Below are 12,918 nucleotides of genomic sequence, written 5' to 3' on the forward strand. Positions count from 1 at the left end.
GGAAGAATTGAGGGGACGGACGCAGAGGAACATCATGGAGGGAGATTTGAGTAGTTTTATGTAACATCAACGGCAACTCAGCCGCGTTTCTTTGGAAATATCAGTACAGCCTCTCAATGGAGCACGATAAAGACATCCAGACAACGCAAAGAGGATTTCACTGCAGCCTCTGCATCGTTAATATACCTAACAGTAAGTTGTAATAAACTACAAACATCAGCGCTAACACAACTGACTGAGACATGTTTCTGCACTGATTGATTTAAAAAAAAACTTAACTTAAAGAAAATGCGAAATTGCCACCATATTTAGGGCACTTTTAGCCAAAAAGTACATTGTTTTAAACACTTCTATAGGAATACCACGGCATTCATAGGTACTATGATTATTACTGTTACCCTCGACCACAAAATCAGATATATGGGTCATATTTGAATAAATAAGCTTTCCATTGATGTTTGGTTTGTTAGGATAGGACAATTTTTGGCCGAGATACAACTATTTGAAAATCTAGAATCTGAGGTTGCAAAAAATCAAAATACTGAGGAAATCGCCTTTAAAGTTGTCCAAATGAAGTTCTTAGCAATGTATACTAATCAAGTTTGTTCTTAATACAAATTTAGTTTTTTTTTTTTTCATGGAACATGATCTTTACTTTATCCTAATGATCATTTTGACCCATACAATGTATTTTTGGTTATTGCTACAAATATGCCCATGCTACTTAAAGGAGCAGTTCACTTTCCTAACCAAAATGTACAGATAATGTACTCACCCCCTTGTCATCCAAGATGTTCATGTCTTCCTTTCTTCAGTCGTGAGGAAGTTATGTTTATTAAGGAAAACATTTTAGGGTTTCTCTCCATATAATGGACTTCTATGGTGCCCCCGAGTTTGAACTTCCAAAATGCAGCTTCAAAGGGCTCTAAACGATCACAGCTGAGGAAAAAAAGGGTCTTCGATTATTTTCTAAAAACATTTAAAATTTATATACTATTTAACCTAAAATGCTCATCTTGTCTAGCTCCGTGTGTACTCTGTGTAGAGATTAAAAAGTATATAAATTGTAAATGTTTTTAGAAAATTACTGATCGTTTCGCTAGATAAGACCCTTCTTCCTCCGCTGGGATCATTTAGAGCCCTTTGAAGCTGCTTTTAAACTGTGTTTTGGAAGTTCAATCTCGGGGGCACCATTGAAGTCCATTATATGGAGAGAAATCCTAAATGTTTTCCTTAAAAAACATCATTTCTTAACGACTAAAGAAAGAAAGACAAGAACATCCTGAACGACAAGGGGTTGAGTTTATTATCTGTACATTTTTGTTCTGATCCTTTAAGACTGGTTTTGTCCAGGGTCACATATGGTAATTATTCAGGAGCATGGTATACACCCAAGTATGATGGTGCAATACTCTCATAACGTCACTGTACCCGTTTTTTGTAATCTACTTAATGTACATCAATTTCCTTTCACTTTTAACTGAAGTGTTTCTGTTCAGAGCCAAGCCTGGAAGACCATGTCAAAGGAAAGAAACACCAACATCTTGTGCGTCTCAGAGCTCAGCGTAAAGCTCAGGAGCAGAACAGCGTGTTTGTGAGCGGCTTTAAACCAGACACCTCTCAGACCGATCTGAAGGAGTATTTCGCACAGTTTGGACCGGTGTCAGATGTGATCATGGACAAGCAGAAGGTTTATATACACACTGTCAAATAATTCAAGCATTGTCTTGCTTGCATCTGTATTTAGGAACATTTGCTAACCCTATGTTAACATTAGTCGGGTTTCATTTACGTTAAAAGAGATGTAATGTGAGTTTTGTTGTTCTCTGTAGGGTGTCTATGCTATAGTTGAGTTCTCTGAGCCACAGATTGCACAAGAGGTTTTGGCACAACTAGAGCATCAGCTTGATGGTCTCAAGCTCCGTGTCAAATCCAGAGAAAGGAAAGAGTTCAAACTGGCCAGCAGGGGGAAACAAGACTCCAAAAACACCCAGATCAACCTGGACAAACTCAACAATGAGCTCTGCAAGGCTACATCTGTAAGAAAGCATTTCACATCCAGGCAGTACAAAGAAAAGCATTTTTTCTAACTTTTTAATGTTCTTTTTTTGTGTGTAAAAGGTCAATGAGCAGATGCAGAAGGTGGTGGAGAGTTTCGAGTTGAAAGAGAATGAGAAGAAAATGAGAGATCTTCTAGTTCAGCTGCTACAGGAGGTCTTCACAGAGTTCTTTCCAGGTTCTCTCTTTACTGAAACATAAACCAGACCAAATGTGATCCTGGACCACAAAACCAGTCTTAAGTAGCACGGGTATATTTGTAGCTAAAAATACATTGTGTAGGTCAAAATTATGATTTAAAGATCATGTTCCATGAAGATTTTTTGTAAATATATCAGAACTTAATCTCTGATTAGTAATATGCATTGCTAAGAACTTAATGTGGACAACTTTAAAGGTTATTTTCTCAATATTTTGATTTTTTGTACCCTCAGATTCTTGATTTTCAAATAGTATTTCAAATTGTATGTCGGCCAAATATTTCCTTACAAACCATACATCAATGGAAAGCTTATTTATTTAGCTTTCAGATCATGTATAAATCTCAATTGAAAAAAATTAATCCTTATGACTGGTTTTGTGGTCCAGGGTCACAAATAAGAGTGGCATGTTATAGATCTCATTGTGAACAATTAATCCGTGCATTATTATTTTTTTCCAAAATGAAATCCAATCAACAATTTATGCATTTAACCAAGTCCTGCCTCTACATTTTTAATTTCGATAATCCATTGCATTTAGTTGTGCTTGACAATACCCAGGCGGGAAAAAAGTGCACTTCCATAATGTACTTAAAGTAATTTATTTCCATGCATCAATTTTGATTCTAAAAATGATTCTTTAGCACTTCTTAAGATAATCTTAAGAACATCGAAGTGTACTATTTTGGGACACCATGAATATGAACCAAAATGTGATCCTGGACCACAAAACCAGTCTTACGTAGCACAGGAATATTTGTAGCAGAAGCCAAAACTACATCGTATGGGCCAAATTATCGATTTTTCTTTTATGCCAAAAATCAGTAGGATATTAAATAAAGATCATGCTCCATGAAGATATTTTGTAAATTTCCTACAGTGAATATATCTCAACTTAATTTTTGATGAATAATATACATCGCTAAGAACTTCATTTGGACAACTCTAAAGTAGCCTGACAAGCCAGACCCACATAAATGTAGGGTCTGGGCACTCTCCATAGACAGCGCTCAACCAGAGGGGCGGGATAAACGGTTGTCTTTCAAACTCCCTCTCCACGCAATAGGATAGCGCTACAACCAATCAGAGCAACGAAGAAAGAGACGTAGTCAACTCCAAATACATCCTTTTGTAAGAACGACCTCAGTGCAGTTTCTTGTTCTTTTCTCAGAGAAAAGCTTAACTCCAAGTCTTTCAGAGTGGCGGCCAAAGCCGATTCGAAAGAAGGTTGTTCGCTAGCAGCAGCCATCGCTCTCTATCTCTCGAAACGTAATTCACGGAACCAGAGAACGTCTGACGGAATTTATGGTTGCAGGTCCGTCGTCATCATGTTAAGCCCGCCCACCGACTCGTGATTGGCCCGGTCGATTTTGGATTTTTGGAAATCTCAAGTGAACGGAGAGTTACTAGACTGCCCTTGGAAGCAAATGTAATTTGCTGCCGCTAGGGGCGCGTCTAGATTCTAGGCTAACTCTAAAGGTGATTTTCTCAATATTTTTTTTCTTTTTTTTTGCACCCTCAGATTCTAGATTTTCAAAATAGTTGTATCTCAGCCAAATATTGTCCAAACATATATCAGTATAACAAACCATACATCAATGGAAAGCTTTCAACATGTATAAATCTCAATTTAATAAAAATGTACCCTTATGACAGGTTTTTGGTCCAGTGTCACAAATATGCTTTTAATCTCTTAAAAATATATTTCGTTACCACTTGTAGATACACTAACCCACTGGTGTATGAAAGATGGGTTCAAGTGTAACTAAATACTTTAATACAGAGATAGTTTTAATACACTTTATCTTAAGTACTGAAGAATAATTATTAGTATATTAAGTACAAAACTAGTGTGTGAAAATAGAGCACTGTAAGTACATTATGCAAGTGCACTTGTTTTTCACTTGGGATCACAATTTTAATCGGTGCAGAAGAGTTCACTTTCTCTGCAGCATTGGTTTTAATATTTTTTCCTGTTCATCTTGTAGCGATCTAAAAAAAGATTCTTCAAAAAGTTGCTAAGTCTTTGTGTCATGTGTTTCAGATTGCCAGATTGTGCCTTTTGGCTCCTCTGTGAACACATTTGGGATTCACTCCTGTGACCTTGATCTGTTCCTCGACCTTGAGAACACCAAAGTATTTCAAGCTCGTGCCAAGACTTCTGAAGCGGTATGTTAGTGCTACTTCTGTGACTTCAGGCTTTAAAGGATTTAATCTACAGATAATTTTATCACCCCCATGTCATCCAAGATGTTCATGTCTTTCTTCCTTCAGTTGTAAAGAAATTGTTTTTTGAGGGACATTTTCTCCATATAGTGGACTTCAATGTTGGCCACTTGTTTGAACTTCCAAAAAGCAGTTTAAATGCAGCTTCAAAGGGCTCTGAATGATCCCAGCTGAGGAATCTTACGTAGCAAAACAACTGGACATTTTCTTGAAAAAATGAGTATTTATACACTTTTTAACCACAAATGCTCATCTTGTCTAGCTCTGCGATACACATGCACTCCGGTTCAAAACAGTTAGAGTATGTCGAAAAACTCTGATCTTATTTTTGCCTTTAATTACATTGCTGCAGAAGTAACAACCAAGTGTTTACAAAGTAAACTCGGAAACGCCCTTTACAAAAAAGGAAAAACAACAATGTAGGGTTGATTTTGAAGTTAGGGTAGAAAATGAGATGGGAGTTTTTCGACATACTCTAACTGTCTTGAACAGGATTCACATGCGCCTCTCAGAGCTAGACAAGACAAACTTTTCTGGTTAAAAAGTGTATAAATATTAATTTATTTAACAAAATGACTGATCGTTTCACCAGATAAGACCCTTATTCCTCAGCTGGGATCGTTTAGAGCCCTTTGAAGCTGCATTTTTGGAAGTTCAAACTCGTGGGCGTCATTAAAGTCCACTATATGGAAAAAATTCCTGAAATGTTTTCCTCAAAAGACATAATTTCTTTATGACTGAAGAAAGAAAGACATGAGCATCTTGGACAACAAGGGGGTGAGAAAATTAATTAAAAAACTAATCCTTTAAATCAAATTATTTACGTCTGCCAATTGGTAACAATCTCTAAAACTGCCCATTTCGAGCAGTCAGGAGAAAATCAGTCTGAGGATTGCCATTCTGAAGACTCCATTTTGTCCGACATTGACCTGTCCACTGCCACTCCTGCTGAAGTTTTGGAGCTGGTTGCTGTCATTTTAAGGAAGTGTGTTCCAGGCGTCCACAAAGTCCAGTCGCTCAGCACTGCGCGGCTTCCTGTGGTCAAGTTCAGTCACAAAGAGCTCAACCTCCATGGAGACATCACCATCAACAACAGGTTGAGAACAGTTGTTTTTGGCCACTTTGGACAGTTGTAGACTTCAGTTTTACATTTTGACGTGTCTGTCTGTATTGTTTTTCTTTCTGCACCAGATTGGCTGTAAGAAACACTCGGTTTTTGCAGTTGTGTTCGGGTGTTGACTCCAGACTGCGACCCTTGGTCTACACTATCCGATTATGGGCCAAGCAAAAACAGTTAGCAGGTAATAAAATTGGGCATGAGATTGACTGTAAAGTGTTGATACGTGTCTATAGTACAGTAATAAATCAGTCCTGTCTGAAAAAGAATTATATATAAAACAAATATACACTGCTGTTCAAAAGCTTTTGATCAGTTATACTTGTAATGTTTTTTAAAGAAGTCTCTTATGCTCATCAAGGCTGCATTTATTTGATCAAAAATACAAAAACGTAATATTGCGAAATGTTATTACAATATAAAATAATAGTTTATATTTAATGTACTGTCAAATATAATTTATTTTAATAATAGAATGTTGATTTATTAACGTCAACTGTTATGCTGCCAAATATATTTTTTGGAACCTGGGATACTTTTTTTCAGGATTTTTTTTTTTTAAGAGTAAAACATTAAAAAGAACAGCATTTATTCAAAATATATATATTTTTTCTAACAATATAAGTCTTCGCTATCACTTTTTATCAATTTAACACATCCTTGTTAAACAAAAGTATTAATTTCTTACAAAAAAAAAAGAATAAAAATGTACTGACCCCAAACTTTTAAACAGTAGTGTATATTGTTGGAAACGATTTCTATGTTAAATAAATGCTGTTCTATTTAACTTTTTATGCATCAAGGAATGCTGAAAATTCAGCTTTGATCACAGGAATAAATTCAATTTTAAAGGAACACTCCACTTTTTTTGGAAATAGGCTCATTCTACAACTCCCCCCGAGTTAATAAGTTGAGTTTTACCGTTTTGAAATCCATTCAGCCGTTCTCCTGTTCTGGCGATATCACTTTTAGCATAGCTTAGCATAGATCATTGAATCCTATTAGACCAATAGCATCACGTTCAAAAATTACCAACGAGGGATTCAATGATCAATGCTAAGCTATGCTAAAAGTGATATCACAAGAACAGGAGAACGGCTGAATGGATTTCAAAACGGTAAAACTCAACTTATTAACTCGGGGGGAGTTGGAGAATGAGCCTATTTCTAAAAAAAAGTGGAGTGTTCCTTTAATGTATCTTAAAATAGAAAAATGTTATTTTACATTGTAATAATATTTCTCAATATAATTTTTTTTTTTGTATTTTTGATCAAATAAACACAGCCTTGATGAGGCATAAGCAATGCACTTGGCAGAATAAAACTCCAAAATATTATTTTGGTTTTGAGGTTATTTATATAACCTCGACAGTTTTGGTGGGATTCACATGTACAAATTTCACAGTTAAACTTTATACATTTTTAATATTACAGGCAACCTCTCTGGTCCTGGACCGTTGTTGAACAACTACGCTCTTACGCTGATGGTGATCTTCTACCTTCAAAATAGAGACCCTCCTGTGCTTCCTTCTGTGAACCAGCTCAAAAACATGGCCTGTGCGTTACCAAGACTGCTCTTCATTTTACTTTCTTTATCATTTGTTTTATCTGTATTTTTATGACTGTCAGACTAAACAGTAGCTGTCATAGAGCATGAGATGTGTTTAAATATTTTTTGTTTGTGCAGGTGAGGAAGAAGAGTGTGTTATTGAAGAATGGGATTGTACATTTCCTAGTCAACCATTTATTGTACCATCTAGCAAAAACACTGAAGATCTCTGTAAGTATCTCATGCTTTGCATGATCACTTTCTTTAAATGATTATGCTTAAAAGGCTGACAAAGTGTGTGGTCATGTAAACTTGTTAAACTGTTTTTCTCTATCTGCGTATGGTCATAAACGGCTTCAGCATTAGCCGATCATCACAACTAGATTTTTGCCCAATTTTGTTAGACATATAATAAACACCTTAACTGCAGGCGCATATTGATTTTTTTTTTTTTTTTTTTTTATGTAGAGGCTGTGAGGGATAGACTTGCTGTCTTTACAGTGATACATGATGTATGAAGTCAAAACTAAAAATATTTTATGGAGCCATTGAACACACTGTACTTCTGTCAGTGTGAAAAAATTAATATGACACTACCCAGACTAAGGTCTATTGAAGTGCACATCTGACTATATATTCACATCCAACAAGAATTGTGTTTCACAATAGAGGAGGAGACAATAAATTGTACACTGTTCTTATGCAGCAGATGGAGAAGTTGTACAGTCAAAAACTCACGCTGCATCTCCAGAAACTGCACACATAATAGAATATATAATAGTAGAAGTCCATACAGGTTTCTTGATTTTTGGTATACTTAACAATGCAACCTGCATTACAAATGGAATACTTAGAGTTAGATATTCTTTCAATTATGTTTTGATGTCTCAAATGTTTTATAAACCAGTTGTTATCTGGTATATCAATGAACTAGTACTTAATCAGTGTACTAGTAGTAACACTAAAGTGCACTAAGGTGTCCTCCAACACAAAAGCTGTTACAAACAGTAGGTGGCAGCAAAATTATGAGAGAGTTTGTTTTTACCACCTTATCAAAATCAAAGACAGCATCACATATATCCTCTGTGGATAATGCAATCTCAAAATAAACAGAAACATTTCCCTTTTTCCTCTGAGATTGGCTTGTTTATCTAAATGGTGATTGTTTGACGCATATTGACCCACCCTGAAGTAAACAATTTTTAACTATTGTAGTTCTTTGTCAGAATAAACAGCTGCTGTTCAATCAATGATCTATGGGAAATATGCTATTTAGTAGCATAATTGTGCAGTTACAGCATCTACCAGTAGGGGCTGACATGGGCTGCTTTTCATTCAATGCTGAAAATATTAATAGAAATCTAATCCTATTCAGTAATTGTTGATGGCTGCTGATTCAGTACCATTAGTCAGGGCTTCATTTGAGTGATAATTGTGTGGTTTAATTACTGTGGTGTGTGAGTGGAGTTTCTCCCTATTAAAGGAGTAGTTCACTTCCAGAACAAAAATTTACAGATAATGTTTCACCCCCTTGTCATCCGAGATTTTCATGTCTTTCTTCCTTCAGTCGTAAAGAAAATGTTTTGTGAGGATAACATTTCAGGATTTCTCTCCATATAGTGGACTTCTATGGTGCCCACAAGTTTGAACTTCCAAAATGCAGTTTAAATGCAGCTTCAAAGGGCTAAACCTCTATGCTCTAAACGATCCCAGCCGAGGAATAACGGTCTTATCTAGTGAAACAATTGGTCACTTTGTAAAATAAAAAAAAATGCAATTTATGTACTCTTGTCGAAAAACTCCCATCTCATTTTCTCCCCTAACTTCAAAATTCTCCTACATTACTACAGGAGTACCAACCCAGTGTTTGCAAAGTGAACGTGCAAAGAAGATCAAACACCCTTTACAAAAAAAGCAGCGATGTAGGATTTGAAGTAGAAAATTAGATGTTTTTTTTGACATACCCTAAACTGTCTTGAACCAGAATACACAGAGTATACAGCAAGACAAGACAAGCATTTGAGGTTAAAAAGTATATCAATAGTAATTTTTAAAAATATACATTTTTTTTTAAGAGAATTTTTCCTCGGTTGGGGTTTGGTGCTTTTTGAAGCTGCATTTAAACTGCATTTTGGAAGTTCAAACTCGCTGGCACCAAAGAAGTCTACTATATGGAAAAATATCCTGAAATGTTTTCCTCAAAAAATATAATTTCTTTACGACTGAAGAAAGGAAGACATGAACATCTTGGATGACAAGGTGTAAATTATCTGTACATTTTTGATCTCGAAGTGAACTTCTTTTTTAAATGTATTTCAGTTACACCACTGTTCAAAAGTTTGGGATCAGTATGACTGTTTGATCAGTATGATTGTTTTTTAAAGATGTTTCTTGTGCTCATCAAGGCTGCATTTATTTGATCAAAAATGCAGGACAAAACAATAATATTGCAAAATGTTATTACAATATAAAATAATGGTTTCTGTTTTAATATACTTAAAATATTAAATTTATTCCTCTGATGCAAAGCTGAATTTGATCAAATCAGTCATTACTCCAGTCTTCAGTGTCACATGATCATTCAGAAATCATTCTAATATGCTGATTTAATATTACAATTATCTATGTTGGAAACAGTTTTGCTGCCAAATATATATATTTTTTGAAACCTGTGATGCTTTTCAGAATTCTTTGATGAATAAAAAGTTCAAAAGAATTCAAAATAGAAGTCTTTGCTATCACTTTTTTTTTATCAATTTAACACATCCTTGCTAAATAAGTGTTGATTTCTTTCAAAAAAGGAAAATTAAATTGACTGACCCCAGACTTTTGAATGGTAGTGTATATTGTTTGAATTTGTTTCCAGTGCTATTACAAATCAGCATATTATAATGATTTCTGAATGATCATGTGACACTGAAGACTGGAGTAATGATGCTGAAAATTCAGCTTTGATCACAGGAACAAATTTGATTTTAATGTGTATTAAAATAGAAAAGTTATTTTACATCATAAAAATATTTCACATTTTAAATTTTTTCTGTATTTTTGCTCAAATAAACAGCCGTGATGAGAAAAAAAAATCTACTACTTAAAAAAAAACGGCAGTATTTGTCACTTATGAGGTGTCTTGACAACATGGTTAGCATGGTGACTGAATGCCTAGATATATTTAATTGTATTTCTTCCACTTCATCTAGTGCACTGTTGAGTATGCAAGCCTTTTAAAGTATACTGCATTGACTGTAAGCACAAATAGACCTTTTAAAATTGTATTATCATTTATCGATATAATCATATATTCAGTGTCAATAATGGCATCATTTAACAGACGATTATGAGCAGTATTAGGAAAAAATTACAAGTAAATTAAAGAATGAAAACAAAAACTAGAAAGAATCAAGTATTGGCTCTGCAGTTTATAAGACAGCTTTATGCTTTATTTCATTCTAGTTGGTTAACTTTTTGCAACAAACCAATTCCCTTTTAATACCACAATCAGATGTCGCTATTTTTTTAAGGTCATTATTGATTAAAATATTTTGTAAATATTGCACAGCTACTACCATGTGTAACTTTGTTGAGTGCTCAAATCACTTGAAAGTGCTGCTGTCCATGCAGACATCACAAGCTCACATGCATGTGTTTTTCTCCCTGTAAATCTCCTTTGCCTCAGCCACTTTGCTTTTTGGATTCTTCACCTTCTACTCAAAGTTCGATTTCCCTGCATCAGTGGTGTCTCTACGAGATGGCCATGTATTGCCTATCACAGACTTCCTCCGAAATGACGAGGAAGTGATAGACACCGCAGAGGCCTCTGCTCCCAAACCCAAGCGCTCCTCTGCCCCTAAACTTGGGCCTATGAATGTCCTGGATCCATTTGAACAAAACCACAACGTGGCCGGGAACCTTAATGAACGAACGCAAAAGAACTTCAAGCGAGAATGCTCTGAGGCTGAGAAGTACTGCCGCAGTTTGCAGTATCAGCGCAAATCAACCAAGGGCAAATCCTGGGGCCTCGTGCGGCTCTTTGCACCACCGAGTGAAGCCGGACCACGTTCACAGGTCGAGACTGAGAAGATTATGGAGGTCAGCATTCCTTTCAAAGCAGCCGTTCTTCCAGAACCCTTGCGTGCCCAACTGGCATTGGCTGGGAAGAGATTTAGACGTCTTTGGTTTGCAAAAATCTGCTCTGCTGTACACACAGTGTTTCATGAAATTTTAAAATGCTCACGTGTAGAGGAAACTCAAACTAAAGCTGCAACAACTTCGCACAAAGCAGACACAGAAGGAAATGAAATGGAGGTGAATAATAACCGGAGTGTAGAAGATTCTGGTTCTCAAGCCAAAGGTGAAGCTGGTAAGAAGAGGCCTCTTACAGTGGAGGAGGATGAGGGTCCGTCAACTTCCACCGTTATAGAAGCTAAAAGACACAGACTCGATGCTGATCTGGAGCACCCAGAGCCGGTCCACTGGATTTGGACTCAAAGGAACCGTGTTTGGGCCGGCCGACGGAAAGTGCGGAGAGATCTCTTGAAGACTAGCGATGAGACTTCCAAACCTGAAGGAGGATGCGTTGACATTGAGAGCAGGGTGACGCAGAGCATCGTGGAAAAAGAGGAGAAAATGCAAGATTTGCTGGAATTCAAAGTGGATGCTGAGGTTGTCGGAGGAAATGAAAGCACTATGGTTGTCCTCCGGTTTCATCCCAGCCATGATACCACAGGTGTCTTTCAAGACTTCTTTCATTTTCTGGAGTCCTTCCTGCCTAAGATGGCAGAAACAATTCTAGGGAGGACAGGGTCATAATTTCTTTGTTCAAAATTTAAGTTGTGTGAAACCTGCGTTTAATTTGTGTTAAATCTGAACTACAACTTTAAAACTGAGCTCAGAGATCTACCTTTCTAAGGGGAAAAATATTTTTAGTAAATTGTTTTCAGAAAATAACAATATATTTTGCTTAGCATGGTCTGAGTTCAACTTTAATTCAGATGTGAATTGGGTTTTGTTTGTATTTTTTATTTTTTTTCCATTATTTTTGCAAGTTTGCTTCTCTGTAATGTAAATATAATGAATGTGAACACTCACATTAAAGTTTGAACTGAAACTTTGAACCATCGACACCTGGACAGTTATTATTTTAAAATCTGATTTTATGTGCAGTTGGTTTGTGTAAGCAATATCAAATGTGCATGCTTTTGTTGATTATATACTCTTATATACTTTGTGGAATAGTTCTTTACATTTCTGCTATAAATTGTAAATTGTATAAATTTACTTGTAAGTGAACTAGGGTTCTACAAAAAATTTTTTGGAGAAAAAGGAGGAACAAAAGGCGTTTGTGGTTGGTCAGACTGAACCAGGATTTCCAGGGCAAGCATGTTGACAACGTTTGTGTTTGTTCAATTTCCGCTCAGGTGAAATATTAGGCTAATATTTTAATTAATACTGCCTGTACGTATCTTTACCACCTATTAACTTTAGTTTGTCAAACTATTGCACCCTTTCCTACTTACTTGGCCCTTCTATATATATGTTTTAGCAGCTTCCACACATTTTTTTTTTCCAGGATTTAGACAGCATCAGTTAGTATTCAGTAGTGCTTTAACTGTGCAATCAATGCTGCTGTTTACATTTGATTGTCTCCAGTATGGCCGCTCATCTGGGTAAATGAACAAACCATGATGTAAGTGCAAATTCTCTATCGGGAAATGGCAAATATGGCGTAAAATACTCTCTTAGCAATGATAGTGTGATGTCAAATAAGAA

The 12,918-nt window shown here is 36.0% G+C and overlaps 1 protein-coding gene across 1 annotated transcript; it reads left to right on the forward strand.

Moving 5' to 3' along the window:
• The first annotated feature begins 26 nt into the window (after positions 1-26).
• Positions 27-12,202, forward strand: tut1 (terminal uridylyl transferase 1, U6 snRNA-specific). The gene is made up of 10 exons (XM_073828491.1): positions 27-192; positions 1,500-1,690; positions 1,833-2,039; positions 2,122-2,236; positions 4,303-4,427; positions 5,354-5,580; positions 5,676-5,785; positions 7,035-7,157; positions 7,288-7,380; positions 10,826-12,202. The coding sequence occupies exons 1-10, from the start codon at positions 117-119 to the stop codon at positions 11,956-11,958; spliced, it is 2,400 nt and encodes a 799-aa protein (XP_073684592.1). The 5' UTR covers positions 27-116; the 3' UTR covers positions 11,959-12,202.
• The last annotated feature ends 716 nt before the right edge of the window (positions 12,203-12,918 follow it).

Source organism: Garra rufa, chromosome 22 (assembly GCF_049309525.1).
Source record: "Garra rufa chromosome 22, GarRuf1.0, whole genome shotgun sequence".
Lineage (NCBI taxonomy): Eukaryota > Metazoa > Chordata > Actinopteri > Cypriniformes > Cyprinidae > Garra > Garra rufa.

Excerpts from the sequence above, each read along its gene's own strand:
- tut1 (XM_073828491.1), top strand. The coding sequence starts at position 117 with ATGGAGCACGATAAAGACATCCAGACAACGCAAAGAGGATTTCACTGC. Across the intron at positions 1,691-1,832 it reads TGATCATGGACAAGCAGAAG|GGTGTCTATGCTATAGTTGA; the intron begins GTTTATATACAC and ends TGTTCTCTGTAG. Across the intron at positions 2,040-2,121 it reads AGCTCTGCAAGGCTACATCT|GTCAATGAGCAGATGCAGAA; the intron begins GTAAGAAAGCAT and ends TGTGTGTAAAAG.